This window comes from Tarenaya hassleriana, unplaced genomic scaffold (assembly GCF_000463585.1).
Source record: "Tarenaya hassleriana unplaced genomic scaffold, ASM46358v1 Cleome20, whole genome shotgun sequence".
In the NCBI taxonomy this organism is placed as follows: domain Eukaryota; kingdom Viridiplantae; phylum Streptophyta; class Magnoliopsida; order Brassicales; family Cleomaceae; genus Tarenaya; species Tarenaya hassleriana.
The window spans coordinates 1,586,072-1,601,419 of NW_010965373.1; the positions used below are offsets into that span (position 1 = coordinate 1,586,072).

The 15,348-nt window shown below is 34.1% G+C and overlaps 3 protein-coding genes across 3 annotated transcripts in view; 2 read left to right on the plus strand and 1 right to left on the minus strand.

Annotated features, from left to right (window-relative positions):
• The first annotated feature begins 7,295 nt into the window (after positions 1-7,295).
• LOC104813738 (probable inorganic phosphate transporter 1-9) lies at positions 7,296-11,296 on the plus strand. Its single transcript, XM_010541467.2, has 4 exons — positions 7,296-8,023; positions 9,970-10,390; positions 10,497-10,739; positions 10,864-11,296. The coding sequence occupies exons 1-4, from the start codon at positions 7,335-7,337 to the stop codon at positions 11,125-11,127; spliced, it is 1,617 nt and encodes a 538-aa protein (XP_010539769.1). The 5' UTR covers positions 7,296-7,334; the 3' UTR covers positions 11,128-11,296.
• A 66-nt stretch (positions 11,297-11,362) lies between these two features.
• Positions 11,363-12,894, minus strand: LOC104813739 (cysteine protease XCP2). Its single transcript, XM_010541468.1, has 4 exons — positions 12,383-12,894; positions 12,052-12,287; positions 11,821-11,961; positions 11,363-11,715 (listed from the first exon to the last, which is right to left on the minus strand). The coding sequence occupies exons 1-4, from the start codon at positions 12,861-12,863 to the stop codon at positions 11,476-11,478; spliced, it is 1,098 nt and encodes a 365-aa protein (XP_010539770.1). The 5' UTR covers positions 12,864-12,894; the 3' UTR covers positions 11,363-11,475.
• Positions 12,895-15,180: 2,286 nt separating this feature from the next.
• The window catches only part of LOC104813740 (protein CUP-SHAPED COTYLEDON 3-like), a 3,007-nt gene continuing 2,839 nt past the window's right edge, over positions 15,181-15,348 (plus strand). Inside the window, exon 1 of the mRNA XM_010541471.2 lies at positions 15,181-15,343. Within this exon, the coding sequence (XP_010539773.1) occupies positions 15,299-15,343 (45 nt within the window). The 5' untranslated portion in view covers positions 15,181-15,298. The remainder of the gene's footprint in view (positions 15,344-15,348) is intronic.

Below are 15,348 nucleotides of genomic sequence, written 5' to 3' on the forward strand. Positions count from 1 at the left end.
TGCCAAGAGTGAGGTTCGAACCTGGATGGAGTACTCTTTGTGCATACCTACTTACCAGTTGAGCCAACCACCCTTGGCCGCTTCAGCAAGTTATGAAAGGGCATCCATATTATAGATCCGAAGTCCGAACACTATTCCCGCATCGACTTCAAATGAGCTCGAACCAATATCTTGATAAACTCACAAAAATATATAATAAAATATAGGCGAATTGAACTAATTCCAATTTTATTTTTTTTTCAGCCATCAAAAAAGGTTTTCCACATAATTGTATATGTTCTTTTTTTATAATCTTTTCCCGTGAATACTTACAAAATCGGAATTAAGCAATTTTATCATATGTTTGCTTATCTTAGAATATATAGAGCGAACTAATGTTAGTGCATGAATTATCTCCATTTGAAAATATTTCTCTAATGATCTAAGGAGAAAAACAAATTGAGAAGGACAAATAAGATAATTTTAAACAAAGGTTGAAGTAAGAAATAAAAAAGAATCCAACATAGGTAGCTCAACCGGAGAAATGAGAACACAAAACGTATGTTCTGGCCTGAGTTCCAGTCCTAAGTTGGGGAAGATAACACATATTAATTCTATTCACATGGCTTACTTCCGGAATTAGTCTGGCTTCGGCACAGAACATCGATTACCAAAAACACGAAATCAAAAGGAAATGAGCTTTATTTTTTATGATTTTATATTTAGATTCTAGATTTAAATTAAAACTATTCTAAACTAAACTAAATTAGATTGATTTGATTAGATATACATTAGAACTTTTTTTCAGGAGAAAAAGAATTGTTCCTTGTTCATTTACTCACAATTCACTAAATAACACCATTTTTTAGTTCGATTGATTAAATTTTAAAATGTACAAGTTTATTTGTGGACAACATTTATGGATTTGGTCTCAATTTTTAGTGTCGGTATATGGACAATCTTTTATGACAGATTTTTTAATATATATGGCGTTTCGAATCGAATATTTTTTAAATTTTCTTCTTTTATGATAGATTTTTTTACATGTTTGGCGTTTCGAATTGATTATTTTTAATTTCTCTATTCCATACCAAAGTTTTTTCCTATGTTAGAGATTGGTAAACCAACAACTTTAATACCATAAAAAAATATTATCTTTATTTGAATTATGATCCCAACAATTCAACAAAGGCTAGATTCTTTAGTGTTTGACAAATTTTTATGGAAAAAAAAAAACTTTTCTATGTAATTGAAATATTGAATTAATAGCTTGAAACGTCAAATATGTAAAAAAAAACATACATCACGGAAGACGGTCTATACACTAACAATATAAATTGAGACCAAATCTTTAAACATCGGCCACAAACACTCTTGTCCAATCCAAGAAATAAAAAACTCTAGAAATGGCTTTCCCCATGAAACCAACTTTCTTGTTCTTTGTGCTCTACTCACTTGTTAATATCACTTCAATGGCAACCTCCCTCGCCGAAAACTATGGTGTTATAAGCCAAGATAAGCCTTCAGACAACGTTAATGGGCTCAAGGAGAAAGTGACGGTCGTCGTCACCAACGATCTCGGAGATGGTATATGGTTAGAGTTCCATTGCAAGTCGAAAAACAACGATCTCGGATATAAGATCTTGCGACCGAACGAGTCGTGGTCGTTCAGATTCGAACCCAATTTCTGGGGTACGACGCTTTTTTTCTGTAGATTCTGGTGGAAAGGTGATTCGCATTGGTTCGATATATATGACGACGGTAGGGATAATGTTTCGAATTATTGGACGGAATGCTTGTGGAAGGTACGGAAGAGTGGACCGTGCAGATTTAGGTACGAGACCAAAAAATTCGATCTTTGTTATGATTGGAACAAAGTATAGAAAAACATATTTGTTGTATTTTTCATTATATCATAAAAAGACATAATAAAGTTATAATCTCTTGTTGTTTTATGGGTTCAGAAGAAAATCGAGTTTTAAATTTTGTATGGAAATCGATTGTAATATTTAAACTAAAACTAAATTAAACTAAATTAGATTGCTTTGATTAGGATGTACATTATATTTTTTTATCGCGTTGATTAATGTTACAAGATGCATGCAAACAGTTATAATAGGATCTACACATTATATTTAATTTACAATCACCCTTGGACGTGAGAATATATTTTGTGTAATCGTTGAATCGATTAAAAAAAAATTGCCGATCGAGTTCAAAATCAATAGTATTATAAAAGATATAGGTTATATATATATGAGTAAATAATTATAAACAATTGTTGACGTAAAAAAAAATCAGAAGAGAATCGAGTTTTAAATTTTATATCGAATTTAGATTGTTAAATTTATACTAATTACAACTATATTTAACTAATTTAGATAATAAAAATAGTATTTAAAATCTCAATAGGATAGAGAATATAAAAAACAAATGAAAACACGAATATCTAGAGAGAAATAAAACCCCAAGATTTGGAATTTGGGTATAGTGTTAAGGCCCATTGCCTTCTACAAACAAGAGACAGTCATCTAGAACTGGAAATACTATTGGACGATTTTGAACAAGACAAGGAAAGTTGAGTTATACTATGTTTTAATTTCCACAAACTCAAATGTATCTAAATGGGGAATCTTTTGAATTAATCCACAAAATCTTCGGAGATTATGTCGGTAAGTAGGGGTGGACATTTTTACCCGAGATCCACGGGTTTTCGGATATTCTATCTCACGGATATCTGAACGAATTTCGGATTCGGGTTCGCGTTTCTGTATTTTATAACGGGTTATCTCGCAGGTACCGACTACTATAAAATTACAAAAAAAAAACACTCTTGATTTTTAATATATTTATTAAACATCATATATGGGTCAATTTCAATTTCAAAATTTTCAACCACCAAATAAGTTTTCCCACATAATTTGTACGTTTTTTCTCGATCTTTTCACGTGAGTACTTACAAAATTGGAATTAAGGGATTTTATCATATGAATTCATGCATGAACTTGCTTATCTTAGAAAATAAAAAAGCCAACTATTGTTAGTGCATGAATATCTCCATTTGGAAATGTTTCTCTAATGGTCTAAGGGGAAAAACAAATTGAGAAGGACAAATAAGATAATTTTAAACAAAGGTTGAAGTAAGAAATCAAAAGGGAAACGAACTTTTTTCTATGATTTTATATTTAGATTATAGATTTAAATGAAAACAATTCTAAACTAAACTAAATTAGATTGATTTGATTAGATGTGCATCAGAATTATTTTTCCTTTTATCCAGAAGAAAAAGAACGGTTCCTTATTCAATTCATTGAATAACACCACTTTTTAGTTAGATTAAATTTTAAAATGTACAAGTTTGTTTGTGGACATATGGGTTTGATCTCAATTTTTAATGTTAGTATATGGACAGGTTTTTATGATATATTTTATTCAATATTTGTCGTTTTGAATTGATTATTTTTAAATTTTCTTCTTTTATGACAGATTTTTTTCTATATTTGGCGTTTAGAATTGATTATTTTTAATTTCTCTATTCCATAGGAAAGTTTTTTCCTAGCTAAACCAATTATCTTAATACCGTAAAAAGTTTTTTTTTAATCTGTATTTGAATTATGAACCCAGCAATTCAAAAAGGCTAGATTCTTTAGTGTGTCCAATCTTTATGAGAAAAAAAAAACTTTCCTACGTAATTGAAATTTAAATTAAAACAATTTGAAATGCCAAAAATGTTAAAAAAAATATATACATCACGAAAGATTGTCTATAAATTGAGACCAAATCCTTAAACATCGTCCACAAACACTCTTGTTCAATCCAACAAAAACCCTAGAAATGGTTTTCCCCATGAAACCAACCTTCTTGTTCTTTCTGCTCTACTCACTTGTCAATATCACTTCAACGGCATCCCTCCTCGCCCAAACCAACAACGTTGTGAGCCAAGATAAGCCTTCAGACAACGTTAATGGTCTCAAACAGAAAGAGACGGTCGTGGTCACCAACGATCTCGGAGATGGTATATGGTTAGAATTCCATTGCAAGTCGAAAAACGACGATCTCGGATATAAGATCTTGCGACCGAACGAGTCGTGGTCGTTTACATTCGAACCCAATTTCTTTGGGAATACGCTTTTCTTCTGTAGATTTTGGTGGAAAGGTGGCTCGCATTGGTTCGATATCTATGACCAAACTAGGGATAACGCTGAGAATTACTGGACGGAATGCTCGTGGAAGGTACGAAAGAGTGGACCATGCAGATTCAGGCATGAAACCAAAAACTTTGATCTTTGTTATGGTTGGAACAAACCATAGAAAAACATATGTGATGTATTTTCCACCATATCATAAAAAGACATAATAAAGTTATAATCTCTTGTTGTTTTATGGATTCATGGGTTCGAGTTCTAAAATCTAACTCTTACATCTACAAGATAAGTTTTGCCTATAAATGATTTAATTAGATAGTTATAAACAATTGTTGAAGTAAAAAAATCAGAAGAGAATCGAGTTTTTGATATTGTATCGAATTAGATTATTAAATTTAAACTAAAACTAAATAATCTAAATCAGATTGCTTTGATTAGGATGTACATCATATATTTTTTTTTCGCGTTGACTAATGTTACAAGATGCATGCAAACAGTATCAAGACATTATTTTTAATTTACAATTACCATTGGACGTGAGAATATATTTTGTGTAATCGTTGAATCGGTAAAAAAAATTGCCGATCGAGTTCAAAATCAATAGTATTATAAAAGATATAGGATATATATATATATATATATATATAATGAGTAAATATTTGAAGTTGAACTTGCATGTATGAATCAATGAGGCAATATATACTTATGAAAGGGCATCCATATATATAACAAAATATAGGCGCATTTACCAAAAAAAAAAATAGAATATAGACGAATTGAGCCAATTCCAATCTTAAAATTTTCACCCATCAAATAAGGTTTTCTTCTTCTTTTTTTTAAATAATCTTTTTCCGTGAATCGTTTTACTTACAAAATCGGAATCAAACAATTTTATCATATGGTTGTTTATCTTAGAATATACAGAGCCAACTAATGTTAGTGCATGAATATCTCTATTTGAAAATGTTTCTATAATGGTCTAAGGAGAAAAACAAATTGAGAATGATAAACAAAATAATTTTAAACTGGGGTTGAAGTAAGAAATCAGAAAGGAAACGAGCCTTTTTAAAAAAAATTATATTCAGAATTTTTTTATATATTTGGTATTTCGAATTGATTGTTTTAAAATTATCTTCTTTTATGATAGATTTATATATATATATATATATATATATATATATATATATATTTAACGTTTCCAATTGGTTATTTTAAAATTCTCTATTCCACATAAGAGACTGATAAGTCAACGATCTTATACCATAAAAAGTTTGTGTTATCTATAATTGAATTATGAACCCAGATTCTTTAGTGTCTATCCAACCTTTATGGAAAAAACTTTCCTAAGTAATTGAAATTTTAAACTAATATGTAAAAAAATGGGACAATAGCAAAAAAAAATATATGAACTTTGTATATTTGGTAAATAAATACATAAACTTTCATTTTGGTAATAAAATACACCAATTTTTATATTTTTAGCACAAACCTCCACAAACAATAACGACGTAAAAAAAATAACAGAACCATCAATATGTCATGTATAGATGTATAAATATCATATCATTTGTTTAATAAAACCGTGTTATGAATTATGTTTAGTAAATTTATTATTAATTTTGTTTAGTAACTTTGTTTTTTGATATTCAAACCATACAGATTCCACAAACAGACCAATAGTTTCGATATTTGTTTTGATTGGAAATAACCGTAGAAAAATATATGTGATGTATTTTTCACCATGTCATAAAAAAGACATAATAAAGTTATAATCTCTTATTGCTTTATGGGTTCATGGGTTTGAATTCTAAAATCAGACTCTTTGCATCTACAAAATAAGTTTTGCCAATAAATAATTTAAATAGATAATTATAAACAAATGTTGAAGTAAAAAAAAATCAGAAGAGAATCGAGTTTTAAATTCATATCGAATTTAGATTGTTAAATTTATAATAATCACAACTAAATTTAACTAATTTAGATAATAAAAAATAGTATTTTAAATCTTAATAGGTTAGAGAATATAGAAAACAAATTAAAACACAAATATAACGAGAGAGAGATAAAACCCCGAGATTTGGAATTTGGGCCTTGTGCTAAGGCCCATTGCCTTCAACGAACAAGGGACACGTCATCTAGAATTGGGAATAGGATTGAACCATTTTGAATAAGACAAGGAAAGTTGGGTTCCTATGTTTTAATTTCCACAAACTCAGATGTATCCAAATGTGGAATCTTCCGAATAAATCCACAAAATCCTCGGAGATCATGTCGGTAACCCGATTTATGAAATATCACCTCGTGGATATAACATTTCGAATAATTTTAAATTTATATGAATTTTTTTTATATATATATTTGGTAATGGAAAATGTACAGTAATGGAAAATGTACAGTAATGGATGGTGCTATAAAAACGAATTACGATATCTCAGAAGAATACGAGATTTTCTTTAAAGAAATCCAAATAAATTGTTTTTTTTTAAAAAAAACTTTTCAGCTTTTCTTACTAAAACACCACGGGACAGATGCTTTGGATTAATGTTTATAGATGTCCGGAAATTAAAAAAAAAAATAAGTGAATTAATTAATCAATAAAAAATGTGCTAAACAATAAGATGATTGGTTAATACTTGATAGATTAAACGTGGGAACTATAATTATTATTGTTTTTGTTTTCAGTGAATTAATTAATAATAAGTCACATCGGAGAGAGTGATAATTAAGAGGGAAATTTCTGAGTGAGTGAATGGGTGGTCGGAAAATTTCAAGAACATTCAAACTCCGTGTGGCCCTAAATCCTATCGTGAGAGCAGGAAAGAAAAAAATAACTTTTATTTGGCTCTATATATATATATATTGTGAATATAAATAATTAAATATTACATTAATTTTATTTGGCCAAGTCTTACATGTTTCGTGTTCCCTTGCAGTCAAACCGAAGCATATTCCACGCTTATGTTATGAAACCCCATCGAGAAAATCTCGAACTCGACCATATCTCTAATCCCCCAATCATTAAAAATTAGAAAGCTTAATCCTTTATCAAATTCAATAATCACCCACCAATCCAAAACCATCGAAATAATTAAACAAACAGAGCCTTATGTGGATTATATAAAGGATCCCCTCCGGTTCCACGCTCCCGGATTATCAGAACTCTGAAAAGAAAGAGAATCACAGGGATCTTGAACCCGAAATCGGAGGAGGATGCCGATTCGAATCCTGTCGGCTCTCGACCATGCGAAGATCCAACTGTACCATTTCAAAGCGATAATCATCGCAGGTATGGGGCTTTTCACCGACGCGTACGATCTCTTCTGCATAGCTCCGATCATGAAAATGATCAGACATATCTACTATGGCGACAAACCCATCGGCACGGCTGTTCTTTCCGCTTCTTACGCCATTGCCCTCCTCGGAACAGCGATCGGACAAGTCGTTTTCGGACATCTCGGAGATCGAATCGGTCGGCGGAGAGTATACGGCCTCTCCCTACTGATCATGATCTTCAGCTCCTTCGGCTGCGGCTTTTCCGTCTGCACCACGCAACGCTCCTGCGTTATGGTCAGCCTAGGGTTCTTCCGGTTCGTGCTCGGACTCGGAATCGGCGGGGATTACCCTTTGTCGGCGACAATCATGTCAGAGTTCGCCAACCGGAGGACACGTGGCGCTTTCGTAGCGGCCGTGTTCTCGATGCAAGGGCTGGGGATACTCGTGAGCTCGGCGGCGACCATGGCTGTCTGTAAGATCTTCGAGGTCGCCGGCGGAGACAGGGCGGCGAATGATCTGTCTTCGCCGTGGGAGGCTGACGTGGCGTGGCGGCTGATCCTCATGCTTGGCGCCATCCCCGCCGCGCTCACGTTCTACTGGAGGATGCTCATGCCGGAAACCGCCAGGTTCTGTGATTACACTTTCCTCCTTTTTTTTTTCTTCCTTCGCGAAGTATTTTTTCTACTAAAACAGTAAAACTAAGTAACACCTATTTATTACTTTTTTCGATTTTCATTTTCACACATTGAAATTTAAAGGACAAAACGCATGGCTCCTTAGTTATATCATAGTAAAAGATGGGTTTAATTCATAATTTTGTTTTTGGGATTTTAGTAAAATAAACGTCGGACTTGAAAATGTAAAATTCACTGTGTCACTGTGTTTGGTTTTTGTTTTTTCCAAGTAAATTGTGAAAATATGACTTAGAGAAAAGAAATCTGCAGTTCGGTAATTTAGTTGCAAACGTAAACTCTTTTACGCACTTTATAAGATAATTTAAATTTAAAACATTTTAAGATATTCAAAATGTGTTTTTGTTTTTTGTATCAAATGTGTCAGCCAGCGGTCAAATACGTATATAGTTACCAAACCCGTACAATGGAATGTTTTAAATCTGTTTTATAGCTTAATTACTCGGTACGATTATAAAAATACAAGCAGATCATATAATAAAAAACGAATATTCTTCGTATCGTCTTCTTGTTTTTAATAAAAAATTTATGTGTATCCAATAGATATGCTTATAAATGGTGAGCTCATACATATGAGTAGGGTTGACCATTTTTTTTGGATAAATTTAACTAAGCCAAATTACAATCAAATGAAATGTAAAATAAAAAACCTTGATTGAATACAAGTTTTTTAGAAAATCAATATTGTTTAGTTAAAATGAATCTTAATTAAATTCGAACTGAACCTAATTCCGATAAAAGTAGAATGGTTATAATAATTTTTTAAAATAAAAAACGAATATACAAATAACGGGAATGAAATTATGAAATATTTAGTTGATATGATCAAGACTAAAACAAGAAATTGATGATAAATTTTGGGAGTGTTTTTCAATACAACATTAGATGATAAAACTATCATAGATTCCTCAAAATTAAATCTAAATCATATGATTTTTTTTCAGATGATAATAATTTGATACTATGTATTAGTTTTTTTTTAATATTATATATATATGTTAAGGTACATATGTATGCATTACAACTTCGTGGTTTGTTCGTTCCTATGGGAACAATTAATAGGGAAGTTGACTTGTGAATGAAATATACCGTACACAATGGCATATACCTTAGCATGGCGAATTCTCATTTAATTTAATCTTATTCAATTTATTTTTCCCTTCCAATGACAGTCATAGACGATATGAGATTCTTCAAATTTCATTATACAGACAGAAATACACACACACACACATTAATTATAATATAGCATGTTCATATATATATATATATATATATATATATGTTGTTTTTTCCCCCAGGTGTTGCTCCAGCTAATTGATTGAATTTTATTTTACTTTTATTAATTTTCTTCATTTGCATGTTCGCCTTTGCTCATTACCCCTACTAGGTTTAGATCTGATCCAATTCGTGCTAATAAATGATTTCTTTAATTAAGAATTTTATCTATAGAGTAATTTTTTTATATATAATAATTCATAAAATTTTGATATGTTGACCATTTACAATTATGAAGTCTTTGGGGGTTTGTCCGATTCGAACTAGGTTCTTTATAGATCTAAGAAAAGTCAAACAAAACGTCCCTATCGTCATGAAATTAACACGTTACCAGTTGAGATTTCTCTCGCAACCCCTTGTCCAATAAGCAGTAAACGTTTCCGACAACGCATATATACATACATATATTTCAGTATAAACATATATATTCATAGATGATATATATTCAGATCATTATCACTTTTATAACCAAACAAGATTTGTTATTCGAATTTTTATTCATATTCGAAAGTGCCAAGGTTCAAAACCAGATGTAGAATCTTTTTTTTTTTTTTTTGAGATTCGTGTGTGCGTGGGGATTATGAAATTTGTTCTGCATGCAGATACACAGCACTAGTGGAGAACAACGTGGTCCAAGCGACAAAAGACATGCAGAAAGTGATGGCGGTCTCGATGTCACAGATCGCGGAGGACCCTTCGGAAGCTCCGCCGCGTCCTCCGCCGTCTCCGCCCTACAAGCTCTTCTCCCGCCAGTTCCTCCGTCTTCACGGCCGAGATCTCTTCGCCGCCTCCGCCAACTGGTTCCTCGTCGACGTCGTCTTCTACACGAGCAACCTCCTCCTCTCCCAGATCTTCAACCTCTCCAATGTCCCACACACCAACGTATACGACGTCGCTTTCAGAGTGGCCGAGTTCTCCGCCATTGTCGCGGCTTGCTCCACCATCCCTGGTTACTGGTTCACCGTCTACTTCATCGACAGAATCGGAAGACTAGGTAGATTAGTCTTTGGTAGGAAGATCATAGTAGCCCGGTTTGGGTACGATTCTCGGAAAACTAGTATTGGATGGATGTTTTGCTTTTAAGTCTCACGATGATGCTATTTGATGTTCGTCATTCCCTGTTTTGCAGAATTTATTCCCTCGTTACAGCAGCTACTGGGCCAACCACAGAGACACCAACAACAAAGGGTTTATGGTTCTTTATGGACTTATCTTCTTCTTCTCCAATTTCGGACCCAATACCACTACGTTCATCATTCCGGCTGAGCTTTTTCCGGCGAGGTTCAGGTCCACGTGTCACGGTATCTCCGGAGCCGCCGGAAAGTTTGGCGCCATCGTGGGCATCGTCGGTTTCCTTTGGGTGACAAAGACGGTAATAAACAACCCTAATGCTTTCGGTTCTTGTTAACATTGCACAGATCAATGGCATTTTCTATCGTATTAATTAGGAAATATATAGAGAGAGAGAGAGTTGACATGTATTCGTCTTCCGACAGGTGTATGTAGAAAAAGACGGCAGTCCAGGGAACGGGGACTTAGACGACGTGAATTTTCCGGACGTGAAGCGCATGAGAATTGCTTTTCTGATTCTCGGCGGCGTTTGCATCGTCGGGATGGCAGTGACGTATTTCTTCACACGCGAAACGATGGGGAGATCTTTAGAAGAGAACGAGCTCGAGAGAGTTAACGAAGGGCAAGAACTTGACGTACAGAGACGTTCTACTACGGACAGGTCACCTTCCTCCCGACAGAATGATTGAAACACTAATTCTCGGCTTCGATTTCTTTCCTCGTACCATGTTCTTTTAACCCGGTTTTGTTCTTTTTTGTTTACTTTGACTCTTGATCTACCTGTGACGATCTTTGCTTACATCATGTAAAGGTCGACACTTGCTTTGTTTGGCTGTTTCATTCATTTTCTATATTCCATTGTTATCGGATTCCATTTTTACTTGTTACCATAATTTCATTGACAAAACAAAGGAGGATATATTGTACTTGTTACCATAATTTCATTGGCAAATCAGACAGCGAAAAAGCAATAAAAATCACAGCTTTTATCGGTAACAGTTCATATCATGTGGATAGATCGATGAGGAAAACGCAGATCATTCATGTGGTGTGAACTCAAATCGCTTGTTCTTGACGGGGAAAGAAGCCATCTTGTTGATTCCACATATTCCCTCTGGCTTTCCCACATTCCTCTTCATCCTGATGTAACCTTTCTCTCCCCACCTCGGCCCCCACGAGTTCTTCACGATGATGTAATCCATCCCCTTGCTTGATCCGTACCCGACCGCAGCCACTCCGTGGTCCAGATCTGTCCCGCACCGCCCATCAAACACGCCCTTCAAGAACAAATTAACCCGCGGAAGAAATCGTGAATTCTTTGCTCAGATTCTTGGCAATATGTATGTGTGATGAGAAAATGTGGTAAAGGAGAGTGCACTTACACCCTTGTAGAATTGGAATTCTCTTCCAGAGGCTTCAATGGCAACACTGAGTGGCTGGTGAGCTAATGCCTTCAAAAGGCTCTTCTCGTCGTTTCTCGGTACATCTTTGTATCCGTCGATGGTCACAACCCTGGCTTCGTCCTATAACGTTTTCACAAAAAAAAATTAAGGGATTGAGCATTCGATAGATACAGCCATTCGAGATTTCTCGGGGTTCTTTTTCACACTCGCCTTTTGCATTTCACAGGTTCCTTCCTCCATGGCGTAAGGATAGACCTCTTCCTCGTGGAGACCGCCGTTCTTGATTATGTAATCGAAAGCATAGTCCATGAGACCGCCATTGCAACCGTTGTTGTAAGTTGTGTCACAGTCTATGAGTTCTTGTTCAGACAGCGATGACAGGTTTCCAGTGACAATCTGATTAATCCCCTCAACTGCAGCCACGGTCGAGAATGCCCAACAGCTTCCTGCAAGCAAATGGATACCGAATTCCCGTAAAAATCGAATCTTTTAACTCACCATAATCAAACTAAACTTTCAAAATTTCCCCCCTTTTCGTTACCACAAGAACCCTGGTTCTTGACTTCAGTAACAGCTCCTTTCTTTCTCCAGTCAACAGACTTGGGAATAGCCTCAACGTCCTTGTAAGCAAACTCTTCATCATAAGACCGATCTTCTTTTCTCGAGATCAGATCGGTCTTCAGCCCTAAATACATCTTCTTGAACTCCTCGTGGGTCAAATCCGCAAACTCGTTAAGCCCGAGCCAGTAGTTGGTCACCTTCTTGTTCGTCTCGTCGATATGGTTCAAGTTTTCCTTGAAAACTTCGAACCTACGCAACTTCTCTTCGGCAGTCTCGTAAACCTTCTCGAACCTTGAAATCCATTTCTCGAACAGTTCGATGAGTCTGTCGTGAGATTCCAGGTCCTCGGGAGCGTATCCTACGATGGAATGGTCACGGGAAATGGCGGAAGAGAAGGAGATAGACACAGCGATTAAGGCAAGAAGAAAGCAGAGAACTTTGGAGTGGGAAGAGAGAGCCATTCTTGCAGAATAGAGAACTTCGATTGAAGAGTGTTTGTTAGTGATGGTGAATTCAGAAGAACAAAAGGGCTTGTTTATATAGGGTTAAGATCTTCGATCAAATGCTAATCTTGATCTTGTTGCTTTGAAGTTAAGTTGTCTGAATCTGAATCTCTTTCTTTAAGCTAGGTTCTGTTCTTTTTTTTTTTTCGTGGGGTCACTTTGAATTTGAATCCAAGTAATGATCAACGCGTGACTTCACCAGAGAGGAACCCTCTGCAGGAAATAGAGGAACTCATGGGGCCAATTATCAGCCCATTTAGGGCCCATTAGGCTAAAGCAAACCAAAATTAGCTTTTATTATGTTTAATTCTAAAATTTATGGTTTCATTTTCATATATTATTTCGACTTTCGAACTTCGATAAAATTTTAATCTTACAAAGTAAATAAATATTTGTATTTCGCAAGAATTCGTTAAATTTGGAAATAAAAATCTCCGACGGTCCTAATGTTTATATACCATGTATAATTGTATTTCTTTCTCTATTTTTTCCTCGTGATATTTATGGAATTCAAGAAAAACAATGAAACTATGTTATGATATATATAGAATGTGTGGCACTTCCTTCCCATATTTATGATGCTTCGACCTGTCCCGAATTCTTCAATCCTTATACATTTATTGCCACACTGTACGGACATATCGTTTTCAATATATTTTTATCCAATAAACACAATTTCTGATATTCTTCTTTTACGGTATTTTCCTGCAAAACGTAAAAGGATAAAGAAAGATTACTGTATATATTATGTTTTCTTTCATTTTGTATTTGCTCAAATGTGTAAAAAAAAAATTGTTCCATAAAAAAAAGACTACACGTACAAAGGGAGTTTTTTTACCAAATAATTGTTGCCAAAAAACCCAACAAATATAACAAGTCTCAAAATGAATGCGACTGCAGACATATACCTGTCATGATTAGATTAGATTTTTTTAAAATATTTATAATATTATTTAACAAAAACAAAACGAAATTCGATAACAAAGAATTTGATCGACACAAGGGGTCTATAATGCGCGTTTTATGTATTCGATGTTCAATAACCAAATGTGAGAGAGGGGGAGAGAGAGAGAGAGAGAGAGAGAGAGATTGCTTGTGAAGTGGAATTAATGAGAGGTCGTTCTCCTAAGGAATGAGGTCGGTGCTGCCTTTCTCGTCCTTCCCGTCATTTATTACATTTCTCTCTGTGGCTTCTTGTATAGATGAATGACCCATCGACTATATCTTATATATATATATATTAAATTATTTTATAACGCATATGATGTAATTGAAACTGTGGTTTGATATATCGGTAATATCACCCGTCTAATCTCTTACTCCAAATACGAGTTTGAAACTTATCATCGTACAGTTTCTCCCTCGTATACTAGTTATTGGAAATCCGAGTTGTACGATACAGTACTCTCCAAACAATTAGAATTTAGAGATTTGAATACGGATACTTAAATACGAATAATATAAAATACATAATTTTTCTACGAAATTCAGTTTTTTTCTCTATATCTTCAAAAAAAATATCCTACTTTTATTTGTTTATACAAATTTCAAATATAGGTAGTTGGAATCTCTCAAAGTGTTGGGTGTTATGAACTTATGATAATGCAAAAAAATAAAAAAAATAGTCACGTCCTTACTAAAAGCTGAAAAAAAGAATAATATTGTATGCACGTGAAAATAATTATGTGTATAAAAATAAAAGAGTAGGCTTATGCAAACCTACGAAGACACAATAAGTGAGGGAAAAGGAAAAGACTTTGGAGATTTTACCATAAGATCGTGTGGGCAGTTAAATTTCATAGATATAGATACTGTCCGACGCTTCCTTTTCCCTTTATTTTAATATATATATATATATATATATATATTCCACACGTGCGACCGCCGACATCTGCCATTTAATTACTCTTCTAATATCTTTATATATGTATCTATATGCTAAATTGTTAATCCTAAAATAAATATAAAATTTTGCCTATTATAATTTGGGTTATGTACCGAGCAGGGATATATAAATGGGAGATAATTATGCACTTTTTAGTGCAATCAATGATTAGGGTTTATTTTTTCATTATTTCACTAAAATATATTCTTGGATGTTTATAAAAAAAAAAAAAAAGAGGAAAGCGGACTGATGAGAGCTCCCCAGGTGTTGGCAAATAGCAGCGCATCTGCTTCATCCTGGATTTCACAGCCTTATAATCAATGCCCTCAAAACCTCAAACACTCAAAAATCAAAATCTACACATACATACACTTCGAATTACGTGCCCACTTGCATATTTCTCATGCAATATAAATACAACACCTCGCATGTGTAGGGTTGCATGCCTAATATCACAAAATTATTGAACCCTTGATTTTTGTGGTCTGTCTAATTCACCATTACATGAATGTTGGGAGTGGAGGATGTGATGAGTGAACTCGCCGGAGAAGAAGGGAA

Bases quoted from the DNA above. Each gene is read 5' to 3' on its own strand.
- LOC104813738 (XM_010541467.2), top strand. From the start codon at position 7,335: ATGCCGATTCGAATCCTGTCGGCTCTCGACCATGCGAAGATCCAACTG. The intron at 8,024-9,969 runs GTTCTGTGATTA...TTCTGCATGCAG, and splicing joins CTCATGCCGGAAACCGCCAG to ATACACAGCACTAGTGGAGA. The intron at 10,391-10,496 runs GTAGCCCGGTTT...CCTGTTTTGCAG, and splicing joins TCTTTGGTAGGAAGATCATA to AATTTATTCCCTCGTTACAG.
- LOC104813739 (XM_010541468.1), bottom strand. From the start codon at position 12,863: ATGGCTCTCTCTTCCCACTCCAAAGTTCTCTGCTTTCTTCTTGCCTTA. The intron at 11,962-12,051 runs GCGAGTGTGAAA...AAAACGTTATAG, and splicing joins GAACCTGTGAAATGCAAAAG to GACGAAGCCAGGGTTGTGAC. The intron at 11,716-11,820 runs GTAAGTGCACTC...TTGTTCTTGAAG, and splicing joins AATTCCAATTCTACAAGGGT to GGCGTGTTTGATGGGCGGTG.